At 38.1% G+C, this 12084-nt stretch overlaps 2 protein-coding genes and 1 non-coding gene across 3 annotated transcripts; all 3 read left to right on the forward strand.

The window, feature by feature from the left end:
• The first annotated feature begins 615 nt into the window (after positions 1–615).
• LOC103421386 (phospholipase D delta-like) lies at positions 616–7417 on the forward strand. Its single transcript, XM_008359410.4, has 11 exons — positions 616–816; positions 2043–3333; positions 3417–3533; positions 3646–3837; positions 4293–4562; positions 4663–4731; positions 4921–5068; positions 5189–5337; positions 6214–6378; positions 6519–6719; positions 6882–7417. The coding sequence occupies exons 2-11, from the start codon at positions 2401–2403 to the stop codon at positions 7173–7175; spliced, it is 2538 nt and encodes an 845-aa protein (XP_008357632.3). The 5' UTR covers positions 616–816; positions 2043–2400; the 3' UTR covers positions 7176–7417.
• A 539-nt stretch (positions 7418–7956) lies between these two features.
• Positions 7957–8030, forward strand: TRNAR-UCG (transfer RNA arginine (anticodon UCG)). The gene has a single exon. It is a non-coding gene; the product is annotated as a tRNA-Arg (tRNA).
• Positions 7982–11956, forward strand: LOC103441945 (cleavage and polyadenylation specificity factor subunit 3-I-like). The gene is made up of 6 exons (XM_029107392.2): positions 7982–8177; positions 8394–8578; positions 8719–8816; positions 9431–9476; positions 9561–9710; positions 10168–11956. Exons 2-6 carry the CDS (start codon positions 8417–8419, stop codon positions 11800–11802), a joined length of 2091 nt encoding a protein of 696 aa, XP_028963225.2. The 5' UTR covers positions 7982–8177; positions 8394–8416; the 3' UTR covers positions 11803–11956.
• The last annotated feature ends 128 nt before the right edge of the window (positions 11957–12084 follow it).

Here is a 12084-nt window from a genome sequence, read left to right on the forward strand (position 1 = left end):
CTTACGGCCAAAAGTTTTTTTTTTATATACAAAAATATATTTACACAAGAGGGTGAGAGAATAAATATCGAACGAGATTCAAATTTAAGATGTTTATTTACAAGTGAAAAAAATAACACTGAATTATAATATTAAGTGGTCAGATCCACTCTTAAAATAATTTGAAAGCAATGAAGGATTTCTCTATTTTAGTTAATTTTCATTATCAAACATCAATTTTCTCTCTTTATGATATATTTCGATTATGAATGAGTGATTTGTAGGTTAGGGTGCTTTTCTTCAATCCACTATGTCTTAAATTTCCAAACTCTCTTACATTAGAATATCGTTTATATGTATCCATTATTATTTTGTTTGAACAAATGATATTATGATGCATCAAGGGAAATGAGTGGGCTTAACCTCACAATGGACTAATAATAATGTGGTTCGAATTTGCCTTTGATGAAAAACGAACCTAAAATTTCTCAGTTATAAGTGAAAAGGAATACACCGCTAAGTGGCTCGTAAGAATTATTTTTTAAACTAGGTGGAGCAGTTTTTCAATTTTTAATTTGACTCTCTATTTTCAGTTTGAATAGGTGAGACCGTTTTGTAGGGGAAAGAGGCAGCCAAAGGAGCTCTGCCTTCCGCTTCCATTTATTTCCCGCCAATATCGCTTCATTCAACCTCCTCTCTCTCTTTCTCTCTCTCTCTCCCCCTCCCCCTCTCTCTCTCCTCTCTCGTCCTGGTGGTGGTGATGGTGCTGTTAGGCCAGCTCGCTTCTGTTTCTCCCCGAAAAAGAAAGCAGAAAGAAATAATTCCGTTCCTCATCAGGTGAGATTAAACTGTAAATGTTTATGAATTATCTGATGAACTTGTCATCTTTTAGTGGCTTATGTTTCTCTGAATGTTCAAATGGTGATTTTTTTTTTTACAAGGTTCAAATGGTGATATATATATATATATATATGTTCTTTTCTCTTTGGTGATTGATATATATATATATATATATATATATATATATATATATATATATGTATGTATGTATGTATGTATGAATTTGTCATCTTTTAATGTTTGACATGCTTCACATTGGATATTTATAAATTTGATTAGTAAAGGAAACTTTAATACACAAAATATAGAATTAAAAATTTCAAAAATTTGTCAAGAAGAACAAAAGAAAAAGAAAACAATTTCAAAACTTTATTTCTTAATAATCGAATCGTGCAAATAACTGGGCAGCAATCATGCCATTGAAACTGTAAACTTGAACCTAATTCTACAACAACAACAACAACCAAGCGTTATCCCAATATCTTTTGAGTCTTTTTCCAAGTCTTCCTAGTTCTTCCTCTACCCTTTATCCCGGAGTCGCCGTCTCATAGTCGCATTTTTTAACCGAAGCATCAGTAGGTCTTTGAGTCACGTGTCCAAACCTAGAATAACATAAATTTTGCTTATGATGGCTTCCCGTTTAAAGAACGATATAGTAGGACTTTTCGGATGCAGCTATGTGTTTTAGGCCTCAGTTTAGACCAAACACTCTCAATGATTTAATACCAAAATTATCCGAACCTGACTTGACAAATTGTACATTTAGTATGCCTCTTGTGTTGACATTGAAAGTCTTTCGTTTTAGTACAATTTATCTTGCTAACTTCTTCCTAGTTTATGTTATTTAGTCACAAACTTGCTCCCTGAAGTATTGAGTATGCTAGCTAACTAAATGAGAACTTTGAATTGTTTTCAAAGAAACACGAAAACCGTGGTTCTTATTTTTGGCGCAATCAGAAAGCAAAAGTATATTTCTTGCATCTACAATATTGATAGTTCAGTTTGTCTAATAATTTACTGGAAAGCTTGATTTTTGAATATTGAGATGGTTCACTTGCTTCTGGTCTTTGATCGAGATCGTTAAGGTAACATCTATGTGCTTGTCTGTAATGCATTTTACTCTTTTGTAGTTTTCAAACTGTTCGTATGTGTATGAAATATGCGTCTGTGCTGAGGAAATGTTTTGTCTGATCTAACGGAGTTCTCATTTCCGATATTATCAGGGGACATTCTTGAATCATGCTCCAAAATTGCCTAATTGCTTGATTGTCAAACAGATATGCGGACGAGGAAATCATGCTTTAAATTTCCTAGATGCTTGATTATGCTGAAGATTTGTGCTTGTGTATGAGTTTACTGCAGTTCTTGCGCTTTCATTCCAGATGTGTCGTACTTAAGTCACTAACCGATTCTTTTAGACTCCCGGGAGGAGGAGTTCTCTATTATAAGTTGTTATTCTTACTATTATCTCAGATTTTGATAGATGATATAATGGGATACAGTTAGCAATTGTGAGATAACTTTATAGTTGCTAGATAGGAAGCTACAAAATCATTTCCTTTCTCACGTTCACCTGTCAAAATGGGTAGCGACGGCAGTGAGGATGGGAGTCCTAAAGAACATATTATCTTGCATGGTGAACTGGATTTGTGGATTATAGAAGCTAAAGCTCTTCCAAATATGGATTTACCTTCAGAAAGAATGAGACGGTGTTTCACCATGTTTGGGACTTGCTCTACTCCCTTCGGTAATAGGCCAACTAAAACTGCTTCGGGAAAGCAGGCAATGATTACAAGTGATCCTTATGTGTCTGTTTGCCTAGCCGGAGCAACTGTTGCTCAAACCAGAATAATTTCAAACTGCGAGAATCCTTCGTGGGAAGAACATTTTTGCGTACCTGTTGCTCACCCTGTTGTGAAGGTGGAGTTTCATGTCAAAGATAATGATGTTCTTGGAGCAGAACTTATTGGAGTAGTGGAGATATCTGTTGATAAAATCATTTCGGGAAAGCCAATTAATGACTGGTTTCCGATTATTGGCAATCATGGGAACTGTTTAAAACCTTTTCCTGAACTGCATGTTTCTATTCAGTTTAAGCCAGTTGAAGGTAACCCTTTGTATAAGAATGGTGTTGGCGCTGGGCCCGACTATAAGGGAGTTCCTAATACATATTTTCCCCTTCGCAAAGGAGGGAGTGTCACTTTATATCAAGATGCTCATGTACCTAACAATATGCTGCCTGAAATTGTACTGGAAGGAGGGAAAATTTTTCAGCAAGGGAAGTGCTGGGAAGACATATGTCATGCCATCTTGGAAGCTCAGCACCTTATATATATTATAGGCTGGTCAGTGTACCACCGTGTTAAGCTTGTAAGGGAGCCAACAAGGCCACTACCTTCTGGAGGAGAGCTGGCACTTGGGGAGTTGTTGAAGTACAAGTCACAAGAAGGGATTCGTGTTGTTATGCTGATCTGGGATGATAAAACTTCACATGACAAATTATTTTTGAAAACGGTAATTCCATGAGATCTGAAAGTTACAAATATTACATGTTATTACTATTAGAATGCATTTTATTGATGATCGTTTCAATGCAGGAAGGTGTCATGCAGACCCATGACGAGGAAACCAAAAGGTTTTTCAAACATTCCAGTGTTCATTGTGTTCTTTCTCCTCGTTATGCGAGCAATAAGCTTAGTATTTTCAAGCAACAGGTATGGAACATCTGCATTTTAGAGCTAAACCCATGTTGTTTACTGGAATGATACATATCCTATAGCGTCGTGTAATTTCAGTTGCTCATTTAAATGGATTCCTCTAGTCCAGGTTGTGGGAACCCTTTTTACGCATCATCAGAAATGTGTGCTTCTTGACACAGCTTCTGGGAATAATCGGAAAATAACTGCTTTCATTGGTGGCCTGGATATGTGTGACGGAAGATATGACACTCCGGAGCACAGGCTCTTTAAAGATGTCAACTCAGTCTTTCAAAATGATATTCATAATCCTACATTCCCTGTAAGTAGCGATATCACCTCTATACAACTATCTACATTCTTGAGATCAATGTATGATATGATATGTACTGAAGCAGTTTTCTTTATTCTTTTCTCTCCTTTTCAACTTTGTTACGACACGGAGAAATCTGTGCATTTTTTGCTCAGTAGTGAGCAATACGTGCATTTTGCCCAACATTGGCCTGCCCCGTTTAAGCTTGAGTTTTGCTATCAGATTATTCTTTATAGTATACTTTTCGCTTCTTTTTTTTTTGTTTTGTTTATATTTATGAAGTTACAACCAAGGTTTAATGTATTAATATATTAATCATATCTTTTTGCTACCAGTGATGTTTGGTTCAATCTGCATCTCTTTACTTTTCGACGTCTTAAGTGGTCTCCTTTTGTTGAAAGTTCAAACAATAAATAAGTATAAATATACGGTTTTGACAGTTCTATTTGTTGTAACAAGTACAGCCTAACGATCATGGCCCGAGGGAACCATGGCATGATTTACACTGTAAAATTGAGGGTCCTGCTGCATATGATATATTGACAAATTTTGAACAAAGATGGAGAAAGGCAAAAAAGCGCGACTTCAAGATAAAAAAGGTTACTAATAGGCATGATGATGCCTTGATAAGGCTTGACCGCGTTTCATGGATAGTCTCTCCAACTTCTAATCGTGATGGTGAACAAAATGTACGTGTTAGCAGTGAAGAAGATCGTGAGAACTGGCATGTTCAGGTAGGGAAGGAAAAGTTTCAATGATAACAGCTTAATACTGCAACTCATTTCAAGGAAACTTTTACACAGATGGTGGTCAGTTTTGACTCTTCTTTGATAGGTATTCAGGTCCATTGACTCAGGATCTGTAAAGGGATTTCCGAAGGGCGTCCAGGATGCTGAAGCGCAGGTTAGAACTAGGTTTATGTAATTCGTTTATAATCCTCACAGTTTTTTCTCACTTATTTACTTTACCGAAAATTAGTGTGTTAACCATCTAGTTAATTAGTAGCTTCTAACAGGTTTTTGTTCATTGATCATAAACTGAGAGGTCAAACCCACAAATAAAACCCTTTAATCTGACTTTCACTTCTTGCAGAATCTTATTTGTGGAAAGAATTTGAAAATAGATAAGAGCATCCATGTTGCATATATTAAAGCTATACGATCAGCTCAACGCTTTATATACATAGAGAATCAGTACTTCGTTGGATCTTCATTCTACTGGCCGTCGTACAAAAATGCAGGTAAGTTACAGCTTAGTTTCTGGTGTTGCCAGGGTTACACTTTCGTCAGCTAACATGTTAACAAATACCCTTTGGCTCTCAATTTTGCTCTTTTTCATACTTGCAATATCACCACCACAGGTGCAGATAACTTGATCCCGATGGAACTGGCCCTAAAAGTTGCCAGCAAAATCAAAGCAAATGAGCGTTTCTCAGTGTATATAGTAGTACCTATGTGGCCAGAGGGTGTCCCAACTGCCTCTGCTACTCAGGAAATTTTATACTGGCAGGTTAGATCATTCTGTCTTCTGTTACGCTACAAGGAACTCTTTAGTCTCTTGACCTTTTTAAAAATGTGTAAAAAGGGAATTTCTCAACCATACTTTCTTGTGTGTGGATAAATTGGGATGTAATGAATGCTAGAACTCGGTTGTTATTTCGCCTTTCCTTTGTGAGTGATCTTTGTCTGATCAGTTTATGTATGACTCCTGAGTCCTGCCTATAGAAATTTCCAAGCCAAGAACTAAAGTCATAATTTTTCTGTGTTACAACTTTTGTGAAATTTTGCACTTTTGTAACGTAAGATTTACTGCGAAGAAGAAACTTTGTCTGCATTGACTGATATAGTAACTTTTGTTAGCTTGATAGACGTTGCTAGCATTTTCCGTAACAGCTTAAGATTTTGAGCTCTAGTGGTTGTCTAACTTGGTACCACAGCTTTGGTTGCAATGAGTTCGAAACCTCCAATGCCCACTGGTGGGACTGCACCTATATATATATCTTTATCTGCATTCATTTGGCCAAATCTCTAGGTGAGGGAAATTTGGCCATTTCCTAACAACGTAAGCTTTTAGGGTTTCACTGTTGTCTACAATTATAACCTTCCCAGTTCCCCGAAACAAGCATGAAAGTTTGATACTACTCAGGCTTGGACTTTTTGAATTCTTGCAAAGAATGAATTTAGAACTTTCAAAACTGCAGTTAAAAAGTTGATAAACATTATTGTAGGCTTCCCAGCTTGTCGAGTTCTTGAGTTAATAGAGCCAACCAAAGCTTGCTTACTTAGTGCATAAAGATTACAGCTCCGGAAGTTACACCGGAGGGAGAACCGCGATTTCTTATTTCCATTTTCTTGAGCTTAATTTGAAGTTTGCTGGTCACCACAGGCACAGACAATGGGTATGATGTACCAGGTTGTTACAAGTGCCCTTCAAGATGCAGGCCTTTTCGATCAGTATCATCCACAGGATTATTTGAACTTTTACTGCCTCGGTAACCGTGAAGCTCCATCTTCATCCCAACCTCATCAGCCAACCGATAATCGTGGACTGGTATACTTGTGTTTTCATTCTGGTAAACTAGCTAGTAGTCAATTTACTATTGCACAATACGAAATACGTTTGACAGGCTCTGATGGATCTCACATCCAACAATTTGCTATGTCTTTAACTTTTTTCTCTCTTGTTAACAGTTGTTAGCGCAAAAGTTCCGGCGGTTTATGATTTATGTTCATGCCAAAGGGATGATAGTTGATGATGAGTATGTAATCTTGGGATCTGCAAACATTAACCAAAGATCAATGGACGGTTCAAGGGACACAGAAATTGCTATGGGTGCTTACCAACCACACCATACATGGGCTGCAGAAAAGAATCTTCATCCACACGGCCAGGTCCGAAACCCTTCCATTACATCAAATTCTTTCCTACTTGCTGCAATCTAAAAGGACGAACACAATGTTACAAAACACCGTATATGTAATCGGAAAAGCAACATATTCTCCAAATCTTTTTGGTGTCTGCTAATGTTACTCGATGTCTTTGGATGGATGTAGGTATATGGTTATCGGATGTCACTGTGGGCTGAGCACCTGGGTGGAGTTGAGGATACCTATCAAGACCCCGAGAGCCTTGAATGCGTGAAGCGTGTTAACGACATCGCGAAGCTTAACTGGAAAGCATTTGTGTCTGAAGAGCATAGGGAGATGAAGGGACACTTGATGACATACCCAGTTCAGATTGGGAGAGATGGACGAGTGAGTTCGTTGCCTGGATACGAATCGTTTCCTGATGTTGGTGGTAAAATATTGGGAGCACCCACCAGTCTTCCGGATGCCCTAACAACATAACCAGTTGAAATTGTAACTTGGGAGTCAAGGCACCAACATATGATGTACAGTGTGGATGTAGTCCTTAAATCTAAAACCTTAATTGCGATGTTGTACAGTGTCATCAGAACATGTCTTTATGATTGCCATGAATTATATTCAGCAGTTCGAGATGGTCAATTGCTTATTAGAATATTATTGTATGGTACTGAAACACTGTCACATAGTATAATTAATTTACTTATGATTTATTACATATATAATCACCGTTTGCGTTACTAGTAAGTTCTCATGATTCTCTTAGAGGAAATTGATGAAAAAATAACAAACAAAAAGACTTCTAACTCATATGTTTAGTAAAGCCAACTATTTTCATCGCAAAACTCTTCCATGCTACGAGCACTGGATGGGCATCGAAGTCGAACCCAATTTGATCTTGTAACACATTTTATAAAAGCATCCGAAGAACAATGATTTAGAGTACTTGAATCTAACGGAGGACATGACACAGAATCGAACGCAATGGCGTTCTAGTATTCATATAGCTGACCTCACTTAGTGGGAAAAAGCTTTGTTGTTGTATTCAAAGAACAATGATTTACACATCATTTTTACCTCTCAAACACCCCTTTTATTTTTTGTCATATTGATCTTTTTCAGTTTATTCGATCCAATGACAGGAAATTGAGAGGAGTGTGTAAAAGGTAAAAAGAGGTGGAGATAACATCACAGCACCAGATACAAAGGTAGCTTATTGAAAAGTAGAATATAAGATCCTTTTTGCTGCACCCTTCTTTCATATGACCGCATAGCGCAGTGGATTAGCGCGTCTGACTTCGGATCAGAAGGTCGTGGGTTCGACTCCCACTGTGGTCGTCTCCTTTTATTTTTTCAAATATTTTTTTTTCCATTTATTTTACACTCCCTCCCTCCCTCTCTCTGCCTCTCTCTAGGGTTTTAGGCATTCTCAGAAATTCTTTTAGCCCTCTCTGTCTCTTCCTTCTTCTTCATCTGAAATCTTAGGTAAGAACTCGAACATTTTCTCTTCTGGGTTTTATTTATTGTACGATGTTCTTTGCTTTTCCTCTTCAATTCAGCTAAAATTTCAATTTGTTTATTGAATTTTACATGGGGTAAATTCGAATTAGGGTCTGAAAAAAAATGGGTAATCAAGAAAATGTGACTTTTGGTTGGAAATTTTAAGTCTTTTGATTCATTTATGTATCATTTTGATTGCAGAGCTTCACACATTCTGGGTAAAAATGGCTTCAATGGGACAACCCCCGCCGCCGCTGCCTCTTAAGCGGCGGGAGGCTCCTGCAGTATCAAGAGAAGATGATAAAATGATCATTACTCCGCTCGGTGCTGGCAATGAAGTCGGCCGCTCTTGCGTGCACATGACCTTCAAAGGGAAAACTGTCATGGTATGCTGCCATTCACACAAATGCGTTGTTGTTTCTTTTGAGTGTTGGATCTGGATTTAATCTTGTTTACTCTCCTGACTTTGTTTTTTTTCTTGTTTCTTGCACTTGTGGCTGTGTGGCCGCCTTCGTATGAATGATAGTTTGATTGTGGAATTCACCCTGCTTATTCGGGCATGGCTGCCTTGCCATACTTTGATGAGATTGATCCTTCCACAATTGATGTCCTCCTCGTAACCCAGTATGTATTTATCGTTGTTTAGAGTTTTTTGTTTTGTTTTATCAATTGATTGATAGTCAACTGACATACAAATTTTGGAGCTTTTGTTGAAAGCTGTTGCTAAATTATATCAGACATGGCCCGTTGGGTTGAGAAATTTCGTAATTTGTTATGTGTTTACTCTGGTTGAAACTTGAGTGCAATGTACTTTACCTCTCTTTCGTTCTGTATTTCTTGTTTAGAGTTAGGAGCAATAAATTCTAATAGGAGAGCCGCTTACATGGGATCAAATTTTTCTCTGACTAAAAAATGGTTTTTAACATATAAAGTATTAAACATTTTTTGGGGACTATTTCGTGCTTATTTCCTTGATTTTCTTATGAGTTGAAAAGATTGTATCTCATGTCGGAAAGGTAGCTCAAATACTAAATTTACAGACCTAAATCCTCAATACCACTTTTTTGCAATAAAGAGTTCCCACACCAAAATGATCTAGGACAAACCATAGATAGAACAAACCAAGATCTCAGAATAAAGTTTTATCAAGTTGATTTAATGTGCAAAACTGTCCTAATCTTCTGGTTACGATTGTTCATTCAATTATCCTAATATTACGTCATACTTTTTGCTTGCAGCTTTCACTTGGATCATGCTGCATCCCTACCTTACTTTCTTGAGAAGGTTTTCACTTTTTGAATGATTTGTACAATAATTTTGTATGTATTATGTTCTCCACGGGACTAATATCTCTGTAACTTTTGATAGACCACATTCAAAGGCCGAGTTTTTATGACTTATGCTACAAAGGCTATCTACAAGTTGCTTTTGACGGATTATATAAAAGTGAGCAAAGTTTCAGTTGAAGATATGTTGTTTGATGAGCAAGACATAAATTCCTCGATGGATAAAATTGAGGTTTGTTGTTCTCCCATGACTTATGTTTTCATCCCCACCTGTTTTGTCTCCAACATAACCAACCTATCACAGATTTATATTAAATTTGACTTATTTTGTTCTCGATGATGCAGGTTTGAACTTTGAACCAACCAAACTTCTCCATCACTACTAGAACTATTAGTTTATGTGTCTCATAGGGGTTGTATGTTTAGATGCATTTCAGTCGGCATTTTTTTACTTAATTAATATTGCAGGTGGGGACTGGGCGGTTGGTGATATTTGTACTTTGAGTTGATTAATATTTGAGGTCATTGATGAACTCTCAGTCCTCACCGTTTTTACGTCATTATCCATTTATCCTATTCAGCACACTTAACATGAATACTGTTATTGGATCCTTAATCGTTTAAACTCAACAAGACATGAATGATATTCTCACGATAATATTAATATTAACAATGCATGATAATTGCAGGTTATTGATTTCCATCAGACAGTAGAGGTTGAGGGCATTCGATTTTGGTGCTACACTGCCGGTCATGTCCTTGGTGCTGCCATGTTTATGGTTGATATAGCTGGTGTTAGAGTTCTTTATACTGGAGATTATTCACGTGAAGAAGACCGGCATCTCCGTGCTGCTGAGACCCCAGAGTTCTCCCCTGATGTGTGCATTATTGAATCCACTTATGGTGTCCAGCACCATCAACCTCGGCACATCCGTGAGAAGCGGTTCACTGATGTTATCCACACAACTGTCGCTCAAGGGGGTCGTGTCTTGATTCCTGTATTTGCACTTGGTCGTGCCCAAGAACTTCTCCTGATCCTTGATGAGTATTGGTCAAACCATCCTGAGCTCCACAATATTCCTATTTATTATGCTTCCCCACTTGCTAAAAGATGTTTGTCTGTATACGAGACATACACCCTTTCTATGAACGATAGGATCCGCAATGCGAAGTCAAATCCTTTCATTTTCAAGCACATATCACCACTAAAGAGCATTGAGAATCTCAAAGATGTAGGTCCATCGGTGGTGATGGCAAGCCCTGGTGGTCTTCAGAGTGGACTGTCAAGGCAGCTCTTCGATAAATGGTGCACTGATAAGAAAAATTCATGCGTTATTCCAGGTTATGTGGTAGAAGGGACTCTAGCCAAAACCATCATCAATGAACCAAAAGAGGTAACTAGTATGACTGGACTCTCGGTACCTCTCAACATGCAGGTGCATTACATTTCATTCTCCGCCCACGCAGACTCTGTTCAGACTAGTGCATTTTTGGAGGAGCTGAGGCCTCCTAACATAATCCTAGTTCATGGAGAAGCTAATGAGATGGGAAGGCTAAAACAGAAGCTCGTGACCCAGTTTGCTGATCGGAACACCAAAATCCTGACCCCAAAGAATTGTCAGTCTGTTGAAATGTATTTTAACTCCCAGAAAATGGCAAAAGCTATTGGAAGGCTTGCTGAGAAGACCCCTGAAGTTGGTGAAAGTGTCAGCGGCTTACTGGTTAAAAAAGGCTTCAGTTATCAAATAATGGCTTCCGATGATCTTCATGTCTTCTCACAGCTGTCCACAGCAAATGTCACTCAACGGATTACTATTCCATATGCTAGTGGCTTCACTGTGATAAAGCATCGGCTTAAGCAAATATACAAGAGTGTAGAGTCTTCAGTGGATGAGGAATCTGGAGTGCCAACACTGCAAGTGCATGATCGGGTGACTTTGAAGCAGGATACAGATAAACACATATCACTGCATTGGGCGTCGGATCCTATAAGTGACATGGTGTCAGACTCCGTTGTTGCTCTTATTCTGAATATCAATCGAGAAGTCCCCAAGGTAATTGTTGAATCAGAGGATATAAAAACTGAGGAAGAGAATGTGAAGAAGGCGGAAAAGGTTATCCATGCACTTCTTGTTTCACTTTTTGGCGACGTGAAGCCTGGAGAAAACGGGAAACTAGTGATTAGTGTTGATGGGAATGTGGCGCAGCTTGATAAACAGAGCGGGGATGTAGAGAGTGAAAACGAAGGTCTCAAGGAAAGAGTAAAAACAGCATTTCGTCGAATCCAAAGTGCGGTGAAGCCAATCCCTCTCCGTGCAACTTAGCTGCTGCAGCACTTGGGTACTATCTGTTTCTGCATTTTGAATTAACTTTTGAATCTTGTAAGCTATAGAGATGAACACTGAATACAGTTGACAGTAGTTTATTGGGACTAACTAAACCAGCAACTGTTAAATGCATGCAACTGACTTTTGTCAATTTTGTTCGGACTAATTTTCTCGAGTTTATATCTTTTCGTTTCAAATGCTTTCGTTAATCATTCGTGTCTCTCGGAGAAGTTGCGGTTTTCTGTCGATCAATTTCTGAAGCACGGAATGGATGCTGTC

The sequence above is a fragment of the Malus domestica genome, chromosome 08 (genome assembly GCF_042453785.1).
Source record: "Malus domestica chromosome 08, GDT2T_hap1".
NCBI classification, from domain to species: domain Eukaryota; kingdom Viridiplantae; phylum Streptophyta; class Magnoliopsida; order Rosales; family Rosaceae; genus Malus; species Malus domestica.

Bases quoted from the DNA above. Each gene is read 5' to 3' on its own strand.
- LOC103421386 (XM_008359410.4), top strand. From the start codon at position 2,401: ATGGGTAGCGACGGCAGTGAGGATGGGAGTCCTAAAGAACATATTATC. The intron at 3,334-3,416 runs GTAATTCCATGA...GTTTCAATGCAG, and splicing joins ACAAATTATTTTTGAAAACG to GAAGGTGTCATGCAGACCCA. The intron at 4,732-4,920 runs GTTAGAACTAGG...CACTTCTTGCAG, and splicing joins TCCAGGATGCTGAAGCGCAG to AATCTTATTTGTGGAAAGAA.
- LOC103441945 (XM_029107392.2), top strand. From the start codon at position 8,417: ATGGCTTCAATGGGACAACCCCCGCCGCCGCTGCCTCTTAAGCGGCGG. The intron at 8,579-8,718 runs GTATGCTGCCAT...TATGAATGATAG, and splicing joins TCAAAGGGAAAACTGTCATG to TTTGATTGTGGAATTCACCC. The intron at 9,477-9,560 runs GTTTTCACTTTT...AACTTTTGATAG, and splicing joins TACCTTACTTTCTTGAGAAG to ACCACATTCAAAGGCCGAGT.